The following is an 18,724-nucleotide window of genomic DNA, read 5'->3' as shown; positions in this document are numbered from 1 at the left end:
CTAGCCGCCTCTCTCTAGCCTTCTCTCGTAGCCATGACTATAAATGAAAGGCACCGCTTCAGTTCCCCATAAATATTCAGTGAAAATATAGATTGAGGTTATTTCATTTTCTTTTGACGGTAGCTGAAAGCAATAAGTCTGAAACGATTAAATAGTTTCCTGTGCATGTTTATTTGAAAGTATATAAATATATGACCCTACACTGCACTCTTTGCATTATCATGATATCATTGTTAGCTGTATTTGTGTATGTAGTCGACAGAGAGAAAGCCTATCAGTAAAGTATAGCACCCAGTCAGCTATGACTATGGAGGGAGAGAGGGGGGACTCGGGTGTGTTCGTGGTGTATATTGATAGTAAAATACTTGTATCTTTAAACATTCAGCATTGAGTCCGATAAATATATTTACCAGTCCGATAAATATATTTACCAGTCCGATAAATATATATTACCAGTCAGATATATATATATACTACCAGAGCCGTATTCCAGAGGGAGAAGAGAGAGTGTTCAGACTGATGAGGTGCAGTGTCTGGGAGGTCTGGAACTGTAGCTACAAGGAAAGAGAAAAAGAAAGAGAGAGATAAAATAAACCAGATTGACCAGAGAGATATGCCCTGATGGACTGGTAGGTCATATTCTGATAACTTTCTACATTTCTCCAGGGGAAATTTTCTTTAAAAAGCAGGCTATGACTGAATCGTCTCCTTGCTCACAAGGTTTCTGTGGTAATAGAGAATTTCATGTTCTCAGTAACCAATAGAGCAGTGATCTTCTTGTTTTTTTTTACCACAGTATGCGCTAACTGTAGCAGGATGCTCATACAAAAAAAAGAGGCTAAGATTACATTTTCACATTGATAATTATCCAGAAACATTACTTTCTTTATGTGGCTCACCTTCACTCTACAATATTTGAACCTTTTTCCTCTTATTGTCCAAGTATTACCATAGTGACAGAAGGACAAATCCAACAGATATGACACCAGTAAAATGTAAACTGACCTCCTGTAATCTGTGCAGTTGGGGACAAACAAACAAACAAAAACATGCAATCTCGTTTGGCCGGAAAACATTTGGCTGTGACATTTACTAAATGAGAGCAGATGAATGGAGCAGAGTTGTATATCCAGGCTAACCTTTAGCTTGTTGAATATGTTGATGAAATTAGCCTCATGCCCTGGTGCTACGTGTTTATGCAGTAGAGCTCAGAAGCAATGAGCGCTCAGGGCAGATGCTGCACGATGGAAGCACAGGGTAGCTCTCTATATTCATCAGTTGGCGAGGCGCTCTGCTATAGTTCAGGTTTGCATAATGGAAACAGGAGTTAAACATGACTCTGCTGTTTGGCCTCGTAGGGAAAAGCACTTCAGTTTCAGGTGACATTAATGTCCCAGTTCAATATCATTAAGTTCTGCTTGCGTAAAGAAAGTACAACTTTTATGTAAACTACGTACACTTCATCTGCTTTATATAACTGTACTGTATGAGATGACATTATAACGTCCCAGGAAATGATTTTGTTACTTCATTGTAAATTGTATGAAAGCTACCAACATCCTTAACCACACACACACCTACCCACAGATCACCTGGCCTCAGTACTGTACGGGTGCATGTGTGTATATGATGTGATACCTGTGAGAAGACGTGTATGTGTCCTGTTCCCACTGCTCCGGTAGATCAGGCTGTGTGTGTGTGTCTGTGTGTGTCTCAGTGAGGGGTCGGAACAGGGCAGGTGCTGGGGACAGGTCCCTGCCGGCTCATGGTCCAATCACTAATTAGGTTGAGGGTCTTTGTTCCTCCACCATGGGAAAGGCTCCTCTTCACAGCCCCCTAACCCCTCTCCTTACCCTGCCTAACCCCTCTCTCCCCTCCCTAACCCCTCTCTCTCTCCCCTCCCTAACCCCTCTCCTTACCCTGCCTAACCCCTCTCCTTACCCTGCCTAACCCCTCTCCCCTCTCTCTCTCCCCTCCCGAACCCCTCTCTCTCTCCCCTCCCGAACCCCTCTGCTCCCCAACCCCCCTCTCTCCTCTCTCTCTCTCCCTCCCTAACCCCTCTCTCTCTCCCCTCCCGAACCCCTCTGCTCCCCAACCCCCCTCTCTCTCCCCTCTCTCCCTCCCTAACCCCTCTCTCTCTCTCTCCTCCCTAACCCTCTCTCTCTCCCTCCCTAACCCCTCTGCTCCCTATCCCCTCTCTCTTCCCTCCCTAACCCTCTCTCTACCCTCCTAACCCCTCTTTACCCTCCTAACTTCTCTCCACCCTCCCTATACCCCCTCTCTCTCCCCTCCTAACCCCCTCTCTCTCCCTATCCCCTCTCTCTTCCCTCCCTAACCCCTCTCTTTACCCTCCCTAACCCCTCTCTTTACACTCCCTAACCCCTCTCTCTTCCCTCCCTAACCCCTCTCTCTACCCTCCCTAACCCCTCTCTTTACCCTCCCTAACCCCTCTCTACCCTCCCTAACTTCTCTCCACCCTCCCTAACCCCCTCTCTCTCCCTCCCTAACCCCCCTCTCTCTCCCTATCCCCTCTCTCTTCCCTCCCTAACCCCTCTCTAACCCCTCTCTTTACACTCCCTAACCCCTCTCTTTACACTCCCTAACCCCTCTCTCCACACTCCCTAACCCCCTCTCTCTCCCTATCCCCTCTCTTTACCCTCCCTAACCCTCTCTTTACACTCCCTAACCCCCTCTTTACACTCCCTAACCCCTCTCTTTACACTCCCTAACCCCTCTCTTTACACTCCCTAACCCCTCTTTCTCCACCCTCCTAACTTCCCCACCCTCTAACCCCCCCTCCCCCCCAACCCCCCTCTCTCTCCCTACCTAACCCCTCTGCTCCCTATCCCTCTCTCTTCCCTTCCTAACCCCTCTCTCTACCCTCCCTAACCCCTCTCTTTACCCTCCCTAACCCCTCTCTTTACACTCCCTAACCCCTCTCTTTACACTCCCTAACCCCTCTCTTTATACTCCCTAACCCCTCTCTTTACCTTCCTAACACATTTCTTTACCCTCCCTAACCCCTCTCTTCACCCTGCCTAACCCCTCTCTCTACCAACCCTGACCTCTCTCTACACCAACCGTAACCCCTCTCACTACACCCGCCCTAACCCCTCTCTCTACCCTCCCTAACCCCTCTCTCTACCCTCCCTAACCCCTCTCTCTACCCCCCCTAACCCCTCTCTCTACCCTGCCTGACCCCTCTCTCTACCCTGCCTGACCCCTCTCTCTACCCTGCCTGACCCCTCTCTCTACCAACCCTGACCCCTCTCTCTACATTTCCTGACCCCTCTCTACCCTCCCTGACCTCTCTCTACCCTCCCTGACCCCTCTCTCTACCCTCCCTGACCCCTCTCTCTACCCTCCCTGACCCCCTCTCTCTACCCTCCGTAACTCCTCCCTTTACACCCTCCCTAACCCCTCTCTCTACCCCCTCCCTAACCCCTCTCTCTACCCCCTCCCTAACCCCTCTCTTACCCTCCCTAACCCCTCTCTTACCCTCCCTAACCCCTCTCTTTACCCTCCCTTACCCCTCTCTTTACCCTCCCAAACCCCTCTCTCTCTCTCTCTCTCCCCTCCCTAACCCCTCTCCCCTCCCTAACCCCTCTGCTCCCTATCCCCTCTCTCTTCCCCCCCTAACCCCTCTCTTTACCCTCCCAAACCCCTCTCTTTACCCTCCCAAACCACTCTCTTTACACTCCCTAACCCCACTCTTTACACTCCCTAACCCCACTCTTTACACTCCCTAACCCCTCTTTACCCTCCCTAACTTCTCTCCACCCTCCCTAACCCCCCTCTCTCTCTCCCCTCCCTAACCCCCCTCTCTCTTCCCTCCCTAACCCCTCTCTCTACCCTCCCTAACCCCCTCTTTACCCTCCCTAACCCCTCTCTTTACACTCCCTAACCCCTCTCTTTACACTCCCTAACCCCTCTCTTTACACTCCCTAACCCCACTCTTTACACTCCCTAACCCCTCTTTACCCTCCCTAACTTCTCTCCACCCTCCCTAACCCCCCCTCTCTCTCCCCTCCCTAACCCCCTCTCTCTCTCCCCTCCCTAACCCCCCTCTCTCATCCCTCCCTAACACCTCTACTTTACCCCCCCTAAACCCTCTCTTTACACTCCCTAACCCCTAACCCCTCTCTTTACACTCCCTAACCCCACTCTTTACACTCCCTAACCCCACTCTTTACACTCCCTAACCCCTCTTTACACTCCCTAACTTCTCTCCACCCTCCCTAACCCCCCTCTCTCTCTCCCCTCCCTAACCCCCCTCTCTCTCCCCTCCCTAACCCCCCTCTCTCTCTCCCTATCCCCTCTCTCTTCCCTCCCTAACCCCTCTCTCTACCCTCCCTAACCCCTCTCTTTACACTCCCTAACCCTCTCTTTACACTCCCTAACCCCTCTCTTTACACTCCCTAACCCCTCTCTTTACACTCCCTAACCCCTCTCTTTACACTCCCTAACCCCTCTCTTTACACTCCCTAACCCCTCTCTTTACACTCCCTAACCCCTCTCTTTACACTCCCTAAGCCCTCTTTACCCTCCCTAACTTCTCTCCACCCTCCCTAACCCCTCTCTCTCCCCCCTCCCTAACCCCCCTCTCTCTCCCCTACCTAACCCCTCTGCTCCCTATCCCCTCTCTTCCCACCCTAACCCCTCTCTCTACCCTCCCTAACCCCTCTCGTTACCCTCCCTAACCCCTCTCTTTACACTCCCTAACCCCTCTCTTTATACTCCCTGAACCCCTCTCTTTATACTCCCCTAACCCCTCTCTTTACCTTCCTAACACATTTCTTTGCCCTCCCTAACCCCTCTCTTCACCCTGCCTAACCCCTCTCTCTACCAACCCTGACCTCTCTCTACACCAACCGTAACCCCTCTCACTACACCAACCCTAACTCCCCTCTCTACCCGCCCTAACCCCTCTCTCTACCCCCTAACCCCTCTCTCTACCCCCCCTAACCCCTCTCTCTACCCCCTAACCCCTCTCTCTACCCCCTAACCCCTCTCTCTACCCCCCCTGACCCCTCTCTCTACATTTCCTGACCCCTCTCTCTACCCTCCCTGACCTCTCTCTACCCTCCCTGACCTCTCTCTACCCTCCCTGACCCCTCTCTCTACCCTCCCTAACCACTCTCTCTACCCTCCCTAACCCTCTCTCTACCCTCCCTAACCCCTCTATCTACCCTCCGTAACTCCTCCCTTTACCCCCTCCCTAACCCCTCTCTCTACCCTCCCTAACCCCTCTTACCCTCCCTAACCCCTCTCTTTAACCTCCCTAACCCCTCTCTTTAACCTCCCAAACCCCTCTCTTTACCCTCCCAAACCCCTCTCTTTACCCTCCCAAACCCCTCTCTTTACCCTCCCAAACCCCTCTCTTACCCCTGCCTAACCCCTCTCTCCGCCCTGCCTAACCCCTCTCTTTACCCTCCCTAACCCCTCTCTGACCCTCCCTAACCCCTCTCTTTACCCTCCCTAACCCCTCTCTTTACCCTCCCTAACCCCTCTCTTTACCCTCCCTAACCCCTCTCTTACCCTCCCCTAACCCCTCTCTTACCCTCCCTAACCCCACTCTTTACCCTTCCTAACCTCTCTCCACCCTCCGTAACCCCTCTCTTTACCCTCCCTTTACCCTCCCTAACCCTACTCTTTACCCTCCCTAACCCCACACTTTACCCTCCCTAACCCCACACTCCACTCTCCCTAATCCATCTCTTTACCCTCCCTAACCCCTCTCTTTACCCACCCTAACCCCTCTTACCCTCCCTAACCCCTCTCTCTACCCTCCCTAACCCCTCTCTCTACCCTCCTAACCCCTCTCTCTACCCTCCCTAACCCCTCTCTCTACCCTCCCTAACCCCTCTCTCTACCCTCCCTAACCCCACTCTTTACCCTCCCTAACCCCACTCTTTACCCTCCCTAACCCCACTCTTTACCCTCCCTAACCCCACTCTTTACCCTCCCTAACCTGTTACTCCTACCCCCTACTTTGTCGAACAGTCTGTTAAAAATCGCGCAATATTTCAGCGCCCTGCTGCTCATGCCAGGAATATAGTATATGCATATGATTAGTATGTGTGGATAGAAAACACTCAGACGTTTATAAAACTGGTTAAATCACGGCTGTGACTATAACAGAACGTGCGTTTCATCGAAAAGCGCAGGAAAATCTGATCACTGAAAATGGAAATATATATCCATCCGCCACTTCAACCCATTGATAAAGGCGAACCACAATAAATGGGGCTGAGGTTGCAATACCTACAGCTTCCACACGATGTCAACAGTCTTGTCATTTGCCAAGGCTTTGTTTCTTGGTCAAACGAAGAAGAGACAAGCCATTTCTTCAGGTCTCCGACCGGATATTTTGGTTGAGATTTACCTGGACATTATTTCCAGACAGACAGCTAAAGAATATACATCGCCTCGTGATCAATTTGGTCGCTTATTAACGTGTACTAATACCTAAAGTTGCATTACAAAAGTATTTCGAAGTGTTTTGTGAAAGTTTATCGTCAACTTTTTTAATTTAAAAAAATGACGTTACGTTATAAGACGCTATTTTTTTCCCGTTTATCACACAGTCTTCATAGATCGATATCTAGGCTAAATATGGACCGATTTAATCTAAAAAAAAGACCCAATAGTGATTATGGGACATCTAGGAGTGCCAACAAAGAAGATGGTCAAAGGTAATGAATGTTTTATATTTTATTTGTGCAGTTTGTGTAGCGACGACTATTCTAATTATTTTGTTTACGTCCCCTGCGGGTCTTTTGGGGTGTTACATGCTATCAGATAATAGCTTTTCATGCTTTCGCCGAAAAGCATTTTAAAAATCTGACTTGTTGCCTAGATTCACAACGAGTGTAGCTTTAATGCAACACCCTGCATGTGTATTTTAATGAACGTTTGAGTTTTAACTAATACTATTAGCATTTAGCGTAGCGCATTTGCATTTCCAGATGTCTAGATGGGACGCCTGCGTGTCAGGTAGGAGCAAGAGGCTAACCTCTCTCTCCACCCTCCCTAACCCCTCTCTTTACCCTCCCTCACCCCTCACTCCACCCTCCCTAACCCATCTCTTTACCCTCCCTAACCCCACTCTTTACAATTCCTAACCTCTCTCCACCCTCCCTAACCCCTCCCTTTACCCTCCCTTTCCCGTCCCTAACCCCTCACTCCACCCTCCCTAACCCATCTCTTTACCCTCCCAAACACCTCTTTACCCTCCCCAACCCCTCGCTTCACCCTCCCCAACCCCTCTCTTTACCCTCCCCAACCCCTCTTTACCCTCCCCAACCCCTCTCTTTACCCTCCAAAACCTCTCACTCCGCCCTCCCTGACCCCTCTCTCTGCCCTCCCTAACCCCACTCTTTACCCTCCCTAACCCCACTCTTTACCCTCCCTAACCCCTCACTCCACCCTCCCTAACCCCTCTCTCTACCCTCCATAACCCCCTCTCTTGCCCTCCTAACCCCTCTCTTGCCCTCCCTAACCCCTCTCTTGCCCTCCCTAACCCCTCTTACCCTCCTAACCCCTCTCTAACCTCCTAACCCTCTCTTTACCCTCCTTAACCCCTCTCTTTTTACCCTCCCTAACCCCACTCTTACCCTCCCTAACCCCTCTCTTTACCCTCCCTAACCCCCTCTCTACCCTCCTAACCCCTCTTTACCCTCCTAACCCCTCTCTTTACCCTCCCTAACCCCTCTCTTTACCCTCCCTAACCCCTCTCTCTACCCTCCCTAACCCCTCTCTCTACCCTCCCTCTAACCCTCCCTAACCCCTCTCTACCCTCCTAACCCCTCTCTCTACCCTCCCTAACCCCTCTCTTTACCCTCCCTCACTCTACCCCCTCTCTACCCTCCCCTAACCCCTCTCTTGCCTCTACCCCTCCTTACCCTCCCTAACCCCTCTCCTGCCCTCTACCCTCTTTAACCCCTCCCTAACCCCTCTTTACCCTCCCTAACCCTCTCTCTGCCCTCCCTAACCCTCTTTAACCTCCTAACCCCTCTGCCCTCCCTAACCCCCTCTTTACCCTCCCTAACCCCTACCCTCTAACCCCTTCCCTAACCCCCTCTTACCCTCCCTAACCCCTCTCTCTGCCCTCCCCAACCCCTCTTTAACCTCCCTAACCCCTCTTTAACCTCCCTAACCCCTCTCTGCCCTCCCTAACCCCTCTTTAACCCCCTCCCTAACCCCTCTCTGCCCTCCCTTTACCCTCCCTCTTTACCCTCCCCTAACCCCCTCTTTACCCTCCCTAACCCCTCTCTACCCTCCTAACCCTCTCTCCACCCTCCCTAACCCCTCTTTACCCTCCCTAACCCCTCTCTTTGCCCTCCCTAACCCCTCTCTTTGCCCTCCCTAACCCCTCTCTGCCCTCCCTAACCCCTCTTACCCTCCCACCCTCCCTAACCCCTCTCTCTCTAACTACCCTCTCTACCCTCCCTAACCCTCTCTACCCTCCTAGCCCCCCCACCCTCTTTACCCCCTCCCCTAACCCCCTCTCTTTACCCTCCCAACCCCATCTCTTTACCCTCCCCACCCCACTCTTTACCCTCCCCAACCCCATCTTTACCCTCCCCAACCCCACTCTTTACCCTCCTGACCCCCTCTTTACCCTCCCCAACCCCCTCTTTACCCTCCCTAACCCCACTCTTTACCCTCCCTAACCCCTCTTTACCCTCCCTAACCCCTCTCTTTACCCTCCCTAACCCCTGGCTTTACCCTCCCTAACCCCTGGCTTTACCCTCCCCAACTCCTGGCTTTACCCTCCCCAACCCCTCGCTTTACCCTCCCCAACCCCTCGCTTTACCCTCCCCAACCCCTCGCTTTACCCTCCCCAACCCCTCGCTTTACCATCCCCAACCCCTCTCTTTACCCTCCCCAACCTCTCTCTCCGCCATCCCTAACCCCTCTCTCCGCCCTCCATAACCCCTCTCTCCGCCCTCCCTAACCCTTCTCTTTACCCTCCCTAACCCCTCTCTTTACCCTCCCTAACCCCTCTCTTTACCCTCCCTCACCCCTCTCTTTACCCTCCCTCACCCCTCTCTTACCTCTCTCCGCCCTCCCTAACACCTCTCCCCTCGCTCCCTAACCCCTCTTTACCCTCCCTAACCCCTCTTTACCCTCCCTAACCCCTCTTTACCTTCCCTAAACCCTCTTTACCTTCCCTAAACCCTCTTACCCTCCCTAACCCCTCTCGTTACCCTGCCAAACCCCTCTCGTTGCCCTCCCTAACCCCTATTTGCCCTACCTAACCCCACTCTTTACCCTCCCTAACCCCATTCTTTACCCTCCCTAACCCCACTCTTTACCCTCCATAACCCCTCTCGTTACCCTCCCTAACCCCTCTCGTTACCCTCCCTAACCCCTCTCTCCGCCCTCCCCAACCCCTCTCTCCGCCCTCCCCAACCCCTCTCTCCGCCCTCCCCAACCCCTCTCTCCACCCTCCCCAACCCCTCTCTTTACCCTCCCCAACCCCTCTCTTTACCCTCCCTAACCCCTCACCCACCCATCTCTTTACCCCCCCCTAACCCCTCTCTTTACCCCACCTAACCCCTCTTTACCCCCTAACCCCACTCTTTTTTACCCCCCTAACCTCTTTACCCCCCTAACCCCACTCTTTACCCCCTAACCCACTCTTTGCCCCCTATTTATCTTTACCCCCCCAACCCCACTCTTTACCCCCTAACCCTACTCTTTACCCCCTAATCTTTACCCCCTAATTTATCTTTACCCTCCCTAACCCCACTCTTTACCCCCCTAACCCCACTCTTTACCCTCCTAACCCCACTCTTTACCCTCCCTAACCCCACTCTTTACCCTCCCTAACCCCACTCTTTACCCTCCCTAACCCCTCTTTGCCCTCCCTAACCCCTCTCTTTGCCCTCCTAACCCTCTCTTTACCCTCCTAACCCCTCACCCATCCTCCCTAACCCATCTCTTTACCCTCCCTAACCCCACTCTTTACCCTCCCTAACCCCCTCTTTACCCTCCTAACCCCTCTCTCCGCCCTCCCTAACCCCTCTCCGCCCTCCCAACCCCTCTCTCCACCCTCCCCAACCCCTCTCTCCGCCCTCCCCAACCCCTTACCCTTTACCCCTTCTTACCCTCCCCTTTTCCTCTTTACCCCCCTAACCCCTCTCTTTACCCCACCTATTTACCCCCTCTTTACCCTCACCCCCTTCTTTACCCCTAACCCCATTTCTCTTTACCCCCTAACCCCACTCTTTACCCCCCAACCCCACTCTTTTCGCCCACTCTTTACCCCCTAACCCCACTCTTTACCCCCCCCTAACCCCACCCCTTTATCCCCCCAATTTATCTTTACCCCCTAACCCCACTCTTTACCCCCTAACCCCACTCTTTACCCTCCCTAACCCCTCTCTTTACCCTCCCTAACCCCACTCTTTACCCTCCCTAACCCCACTCTTTACCCTCCCTAACCCCACTCTTTACCCTCCCTAACCCCACTCTTTACCCTCCTAATCTTTTGCCCTAACCCCCTAACCCCTCTTTACCCTCCTAACCCCTCTTTACCCTCCTAACCCCTCTTTATACACTCCCCAACCCCACTCTTTACCCTCCCCAACCCCACTCTTTACCCTCCCCAACCCCACTCTTTACCCTCCCCAACCCCACTCTTTACCCTCCCTAACCCCTCTCTTTACCCTCCCTAACCCCTCTCGTTACCCTGCCAAACCCCTCTCTCTGCCCTCCCTAACCCCACTCTTTACCCTCCCCAACCCCTCTCGTTACCCTGCCAAACCCCTCTCGTTACCCTGCCAAACCCCTCTCGTTACCCTGCCTAACCCCTCTCGTTACCCTCCCTAACCCCACTCTTTACCCTCCCCAACCCCACTCTTTACCCTCCCCAACCCCACTCTTTACCCTCCCCAACCCCACCCCACTCTTTACCCTCCCTCACCCCACTCTTTACCCTCCCCAACCCCACTCTTTACCCTCCCCAACCCCACCCTTTACCCTCCCCAACCCCACCCCTCTCTTTACCCTCCCTCACCCCTCTCTTTACCCTCCCTCACCCCTCTCTTTACCCTCCCTCACCCCTCTCTTTACCCTCCCTCACCCCTCTCTTTACCCTCCCTCACCCCTCTCTTTACCCTCCCTCACCCCTCTCTTTACCCTCCCTCACTCCTCTCTTTACCCTCCCTCACTCCTCTCTTTACCCTCCCTCACCCCTCTCTTTACCCTCCCTCACCCCTCTCTTTCCCCTCCCTCCCCCCTCTTTACCCTCCCTCACCCCTCTTTACCCTCCCTCACCCCTCTTTACCCTCCCTAACCCCTCTTTACCCTCCCTAACCCCTCTTTACCCTCCCTAACCCCTCTTTACCCTCCCTAACCCCTCTTTACCCTCCCTAACCCCTCTTTACCCTCCCTAACCCCACTCTCTACCCTCCCTAACCCCACTCTTTACCCTCCCTAACCTCTCCACCCTCCCTAACCCCTCTCTTTACCCCTCACCCACCCTCCCTAACCCCTCTCTTACCCTCCCTAACCCCTCTCTTTGCCCTCCCTAACCCCTCTTTCCCCTGACTCACCTCTCTCTACCTTCCCTAACCCCTCGCTCTACCCTCCCTAACCCCTCCCTAACCCCTCCCTCTATCCCCTCCCTAACCCCTCGCTCTACCCTCCCTAACCCCTCGCTCTACCCTCGCTCTACCCTCCCTAACCCCTCGCTCTACCCTCCCTAACCCCTCGCTCTACCCTCCCTAACCCCTCGCTCTACCCTCCCTAACCCCTCGCTCTACCCTCCCTAACCCCTCGCTCTACCCTGCTTCTCCTCTCTCCTGTTTACCAGTATTCTTTCTCTCTGCTCCAAGAATCCAGCTTGTTCCATCCAGACATGAGTATTTACAGTAGGGGACATTACCGAGTTTATTCACTGTGGTTAAAGGGCCTGCTCCTCTGGAAATGGTTAGACAGCTAAACACCTTGCTGAGGACAGACACACACATTTGAACCGCAACTAAGCACCTTGCCAAAGGCATAGGGATAAACCATGATTTATCCATTTTGACAGTTTAAAATGGTATTGTAGTGTGTTCACTGCTTGTTTTCTAAGTTTTTCAAATCAATTTGATCTATTAGGGTACATCAGTATGGCTTGTGGGGTTGTGAGGCAGGTTGGAGCGTGCCCACATGATGCTCTGACTTCTGGCTAGGTGGTGACATCAGCTCACCTGCTGCCCACCTTCTCTCCCTACAACTACAGCTTATTGTCTCTTAAACAACAGTGTGACTTCACTGGTTTAACTCTCACTATAATCACCACAAAAACAACAGCTGGACTGAAGTCTTTTCACCAGCAGAGTGACTCAGGGCCAGAGAGAAACTCATGCAGGCACGCGTCTCCAGATGAACTACTAATCAGAGATGACTTCTGTTGTCTTTCATGCGAACACAGTTAACACACATAGAGCCCACACAATACACACCCAATACCAACCTATTTGATACAATGCTAGCACAATACACACCCAATACCAACCTATTTGATACAATATTAACACAATACACACCCAATACCAACCTACTTGATACAATACTAACACAATACACACCCAATACCAACCTGCTTGATACAATATTAACACAATACACACCCAATACCAACCTACTTGATACAATATTAACACAATACACACCCAATACCAACCTATTTGATACAATATTAACACAATACACACCCAATACCAACCTACTTGATACAATACTAACACAATACACACCCAATACCAACCTATTTGATACAATACTAACACAATACACACCCAATACCAACCTATTTGATACAATACTAACACAATACACACCCAATACCAACCTATTTGATACAATACTAACACAATACACACCCAATACCAACCTAACACAATACACACCCAATACCAACCTATTTGATACAATATTAACACAATACACACCCAATACCAACCTATTTGATACAATATTAACACAATACACACCCAATACCAACCTACTTGATACAATATTAACACAATACACACCCAATACCAACCTATTTGATACAATACTAACACAATACACACCCAATACCAACCTATTTGATACAATACTAACACAATACACACCCAATACCAACCTACTTGATACAATACTAACACAATACACACCCAATACCAACCTACTTGATACAATATTAACACAATACACACCCAATACCAACCTACTTGATACAATATTAACACAATACACACCCAATACCAACCTATTTGATACAATACTAACACAATACACACCCAATACCAACCTATTTGATACAATACTAACACAATACACACCCAATACCAACCTATTTGATACAATACTAACACAATACACACCCAATACCAACCTAACACAATACACACCCAATACCAACCTATTTGATACAATACTAACACAATACACACCCAATACCAACCTACTTGATACAATACTAACACAATACACACCCAATACCAACCTACTTGATACAATACTAACACAATACACACCCAATACCAACCTATTTGATACAATACTAACACAATACACACCCAATACCAACCTATTTGATACAATATTAACACAATACACACCCAATACCAACCTACTTGATACAATACTAACACAATACACACCCAATACCAACCTACTTGATACAATACTAACACAATACACACCCAATACCAACCTATTTGATACAATATTAACACAATACACACCCAATACCAACCTACTTGATACAATATTAACACAATACACACCCAATACCAACCTACTTGATACAATACTAACACAATACACACCCAATACCAACCTATTTGATACAATACTAACACAATACACACCCAATACCAACCTACTTGATACAATACTAACACAATGCACACCCAATACCAACCTACTTGATACAATATTAACACAATACACACCCAATACCAACCTACTTGATACAATACTAACACAATACACACCCAATACCAACCTATTTGATACAATACTAACACAATACACACCCAATACCAACCTACTTGATACAATACTAACACAATGCACACCCAATACCAACCTACTTGATACAATACTAACACAATACACACCCAATACCAACCTACTTGATACAATATTAATACAATACCAACCTACTTGATACAATATTAACACAATACACACCCAATACCAACCTATTTGATACAATACTAACACAATACACACCCAATACCAACCTACTTGATACAATACTAACACAATACACACCCAATACCAACCTACTTGATACAATATTAACACAATACACACCCAATACCAACCTATTTGATACAATACTAACACAATACACACCCAATACCAACCTACTTGATACAATACTAACACAATACACACCCAATACCAACCTACTTGATACAATACTTACACAATACCAACCTATTTGATACAATACTAACACAATACACACCCAATACCAACCTATTTGATACAATACTAACACAATACACACCCAATACCAACCTACTTGATACAATACTAACACAATACACACCCAATACCAACCTACTTGATACAATACTAACACAATACACACCCAATACCAACCTACTTGATACAATACTAACACAATACACACCCAATACCAACCTATTTGATACAATACTAACACAATACACACCCAATACCAACCTACTTGATACAATACTAACACAATACACACCCAATACCAACCTATTTGATACAATACTAACACAATACACACCCAATACCAACCTATTTGATACAATACTAACATAATACACACCCAATACCAACCTATTTGATACAATACTAACACAATACACACCCAATACCAACCTATTTGATACAATACTAACATAATAGACAATGCCAAAACAATGCCAGGCACATCCTCTCCACTTCCCCTCCTAATCCTGCCAGACAGATGGTTAGAGTACAAACACACACATAAACACACACTGCTTCTTTCACTACAAACCAGGTCAATCACATAAAAAAAAGCTTAAATTAATTAAAATGTATTGCTAGAAGTTTTCTTAGTCTAGTATTCAGTTCTGCAGGGAGGGACATTGCTAGAAAGCTCATAAAGAAAGTATAAATTAAGTTTAAAACCTATAGATGTAAATGTTTTATACTATTGATGTATGTAGTGTGCCTTCTTTTTCCAGCAGCACTCATGACTATTCTGTCTTTACACATGTTACCCTAGCACAGTTTCTTCTCATAAACATAAGAGTTTGAAATGGAATCCGATGGGAATATCTGTTCCCTATAGAGTCTGGTGCTCAGAATATCCATCCACATCATAAAAATAGCATGGAAATAGAGACAGACACCCAAAGAGAGAGAAATAAATGGATTGAGAGAGAGGGGGGCCTAAAGAGACCCACCTAGAGAGAAGATTAAGTTACCCAATTCTCTCTGCTACTAATCCAGGCTTTTCCCGGCACTGGCTGGAGGCAAAGGGTCAGATACAACCACAGCTATGGGGGGTTGGGTGGCGGGGCGGGTATTAACAAGGATGAGGTGGCGGTGGTGGGGGGGGCAGAGAAGGGTGGGGTATAAATACCTGCAGTAGACAGGCGGGCGTCACTCAGGTGGGCTCACAGGGAGGCCAGGGAGGGGAACAGAGCAGATACTGGCCAGGTGACAGACACATAGGAAGCAGAAGGAGAGGGGACCAGCCAAGCACAGCAGCTTTTACCTGTCCAGGGAAGAAACGACAAGAGGTCAGCACCTGAGTGTCTACCTGAGAACAGCTAAGTGCAGGGAAGGTCAATCTTCCTGATCCTATCCAGGTGAGAAGGAGGTTGTGAGATCATCGTGATGTCGTGCCAGGCGTTCAGCGCGGACTCCTTCACCACCCTGGCAGGAGACTCCCTGCCCCTCCTCATGCACCACGCCTCCGCTGCCGACTGCCTGCCCTCCTCCGCCTCCACACACACACACAACATGGTGTCCGCAGGTAACCTCTCACGCCGACCCCTAACCCCTGATCACACATTCTTTCTATCCCTCTCAACCATTTCCAGTCTTCTAACAGTTGTGCTGGGTCCTGCTCTCTGTGGTGTAACTGTGTTAAAAGCTGTCTTTTTCCTGTGTGTGTGTGGGTGGATATTAGCAGAGCTATTATAGCTGAACCCTGAAGATCTCTCTTAGATGTTTGTAGATAGAACATCTCCAGCTCTTGGCCTTGGAGAGATTCCACAGAGGTGAATAGAGTTGTGTGTGTGTGTGTGTAGAGAGCGTAGGTGGGGTGTTTGTGTGACCCCCACTGCTATCCAGGCTGCAGACTGGATGTATTAACTAACACCCTCACACTGGCACGCGATTGTGTACACACACGCACAGGTAGAAGGTAGCCTAGCATTTAGAGCGTTGGCAGAGGTTTCTAGTTTGAATCCCTGAGCCGACAAGGTGAAAAATTGGTCGATGTGCCCTTGAGCAAGGCACTTAACCTGAACTTCTCCAGGGTTGCGTTGGCAGACACTGGCCGTGACTTATCTCTCCGAAGGGGGTCTCAGGGTGAATTTGGATATGGAAAAAACACTTGAAATAGCAGCCACCAAATTATTATTATTATTATTATTATTATTATTATTATACGCACACACATCTTACTTTATAGCTGAAGATGAAGATTTTGGACTGCATCTGAACATTGTCTGCACAGTTTATTATAAGATTCAGTTTCTCCCTGCTGTGTCTGTCTGTAGAGAAATATTACTGTAGTATGGAGGACAGTAGGAGTGTTATTAGCCTGTCCAGTTTGAGAGCTAAATTAACAGTCCGCATTCACCATGAGAAAGGACTTCACCAGAAGAACAAACCTGCTAACTGAAGTCCAATGTTCTGTCAATCGTCATTGGAAAGGAACCTACACTAGGTTAATTCAACACTACAGCTTCTACAACGAAGAATGTAAATCAACCACCATTCTTTTGCTATCACTCAATACAGTTTCTTCCACAAGCAGGTGCACCCATGGACAATTACACAAGTACAGCAAAAAGCCATGTCTAAACTGATCTAAGGTCTCTCTCCCTCGTTCCCCCTCACCAGTCCCGTCAGGTCTGTCTCTCCTCCAGTCCTCCAAGCGTTCCCACATGCACCTCTCCACCTCCACCCTTGGCAACGGTCCTCCCGGCCTGCACTACCCAGTCACACCCTGTCACTATAGCAACCAACAGACCACTTACGGCATGATGGCAGGTCAGTGATGATGGTGGTGGTGATGATGATGATGATGGTTGTGGTGGGGATGGTGATGATGGTGGTGGGATTGCTGCTGATGATAAAGGTTTCCTCCCTAGCTCAGGAGATGCTGTCTGCCAGTATATCTCAGACCAGAATCCTCCAGACCTGCAGCGTCCCGCACCCCAACATGGTCAACGGAGCAAACACACTGCAAGGTACGCACGTACACACACACAAACACCCTTCATACAGCTACACTCCCCTCTAGTGGCTGTAGCTGGTACCACAGTTGATGTTTCTCCATCGATTTAGGTTCATTGGCCCCTTGTCTGTATAAGTTTCCAGAGCATGGTCTGGGTGGGGGGTCGTGCTCTCTGAGCCACAGTTTCCCCCCACTGCCCCCTGCCGTGCTGTCTGAGGAGCCACCCCTGGGGGGCACTAAGGACCTCCGCCTTAGGAGCCGGCCACCAGATGACCCCCCCGATATGGACTCACCTCAGATACGAGAGCTGGAGAAGTTTGCCAACAACTTCAAACTCCGCAGGATCAAACTGGGTGAGTTAGATATCTACTGTCTTTTTGTTCTGAACTGTTTAAAACAGTTACACATGCACACCCACAATGTAATAGCTGACTGTGTGTGTGTGTCTGTTTCAAAGGGTACACCCAAACTAACGTTGGAGAGGCTCTGGCTGCGGTGCATGGCTCAGAGTTCAGCCAGACAACCATCTGTCGCTTTGAGAACCTGCAGCTGAGCTTCAAGAACGCCTGCACGTTAAAGGCCATCCTGGCCAAGTGGCTGGACGAAGCAGAGCAGGCCGGGGGTGAGTGGACAACCATGATCTTACCCTGGGAGAGAGGGACAGCCATGACCTTAAAGTAATGAATGACTAAGGATGTGACCTTAATGTTGTTCTTTCCACAGCTCTGTTTAATGAGAAAATGGGCATGAATGAGCGCAAGAGGAAACGAAGAACCACTATCAGGTAACTAACCTCGCAATTTTCTCTTCTGCATCAGATACCTACAACATATTTTTCCATCAGGTAACTAACTACACATTACAATTACAGAGATGCTTGAAAGTGTTTTGATCAAACACCACCTCCCTCTTTAAACACTGCATCCCTCTCATCCTGTAGTCTAGGGGCTAAGGAGGCATTGGAGCGTAGTTTCAGGGAGAAGATCAAGCCCTCATCTCAGGAGATCGTCCGTATGGCCGAGGGGCTACACCTGGAGAAGGAGGTGGTCCGAGTCTGGTTCTGTAACCGTCGGCAACGAGAGAAACGGGTCAAGACCAGCCTTCACCACAGCTCCTACCTGACCAAGGACAGTCCTACCTATAGATACCCCTATCTGTCCCCCAATGCCATAAAACCTTGAGTTCGGGTGTGACCTCATTCTTTAATTGGACTAAAAGCCTTTTGATCTTCAAGTGCCTGCAGCCTAATACTATTTCTCCCAGAAGTGTCTGGCCGTTGTAAAAACAAATGACACTAATACATTC

General features: G+C 49.4%; 2 protein-coding genes and 1 long non-coding RNA gene across 54 annotated transcripts; 1 reads left to right on the top strand and 2 right to left on the bottom strand.

Moving 5' to 3' along the window:
* Positions 1–470: 470 nt before the first annotated feature.
* On the top strand, positions 471–18,722 carry pou1f1 (POU class 1 homeobox 1). 2 transcript variants are annotated; one of them, XM_052522558.1, is made up of 8 exons: positions 471–629; positions 15,819–15,985; positions 17,083–17,232; positions 17,334–17,432; positions 17,530–17,772; positions 17,877–18,041; positions 18,143–18,203; positions 18,360–18,722. In XM_052522558.1, exons 2-8 carry the CDS (start codon positions 15,847–15,849, stop codon positions 18,598–18,600), a joined length of 1,098 nt encoding a protein of 365 aa, XP_052378518.1. In that variant the 5' UTR covers positions 471–629; positions 15,819–15,846; the 3' UTR covers positions 18,601–18,722. The 2 variants fall into 2 exon arrangements, with proteins under 2 accessions (XP_052378518.1, XP_035619733.1); XM_035763840.2 differs by lacking the exon at positions 471–629 and having other exon boundaries at positions 15,603–15,985.
* Positions 2,853–9,551, bottom strand: LOC127931118 (uncharacterized). 2 transcript variants are annotated; one of them, XR_008139823.1, is made up of 3 exons: positions 9,375–9,551; positions 4,392–5,971; positions 2,853–2,990 (listed from the first exon to the last, which is right to left on the bottom strand). It is a non-coding gene; the product is annotated as an uncharacterized LOC127931118 (long non-coding RNA). The 2 variants fall into 2 exon arrangements; XR_008139822.1 differs by lacking the exon at positions 9,375–9,551 and having other exon boundaries at positions 4,392–5,147; positions 5,278–7,457.
* On the bottom strand, positions 10,577–15,517 carry LOC127931116 (uncharacterized). Of its 50 annotated transcripts, none has more exons than XM_052522543.1 (9): positions 14,437–15,517; positions 14,154–14,405; positions 13,955–14,080; positions 13,619–13,912; positions 13,298–13,576; positions 13,172–13,213; positions 13,004–13,045; positions 12,725–12,892; positions 10,577–12,682 (listed from the first exon to the last, which is right to left on the bottom strand). In XM_052522543.1, exons 1-9 carry the CDS (start codon positions 14,876–14,878, stop codon positions 12,417–12,419), a joined length of 1,911 nt encoding a protein of 636 aa, XP_052378503.1. In that variant the 5' UTR covers positions 14,879–15,517; the 3' UTR covers positions 10,577–12,416. The 50 variants fall into 50 exon arrangements, with proteins under 50 accessions (XP_052378503.1, XP_052378502.1, XP_052378504.1 ...); XM_052522542.1 differs by lacking the exon at positions 13,172–13,213 and having other exon boundaries at positions 13,004–13,171; positions 13,298–13,381; positions 13,451–13,576; XM_052522544.1 differs by lacking the exon at positions 13,172–13,213 and having other exon boundaries at positions 13,004–13,171; positions 13,298–13,381; positions 13,493–13,576.
* Positions 18,723–18,724: the final 2 nt, after the last annotated feature.

Source organism: Oncorhynchus keta, chromosome 7 (assembly GCF_023373465.1).
Source record: "Oncorhynchus keta strain PuntledgeMale-10-30-2019 chromosome 7, Oket_V2, whole genome shotgun sequence".
NCBI lineage: Eukaryota > Metazoa > Chordata > Actinopteri > Salmoniformes > Salmonidae > Oncorhynchus > Oncorhynchus keta.
The sequence above is the reverse complement of the archived record's forward strand: the minus strand, read 5'-3'. Positions and strand labels throughout refer to the sequence as shown.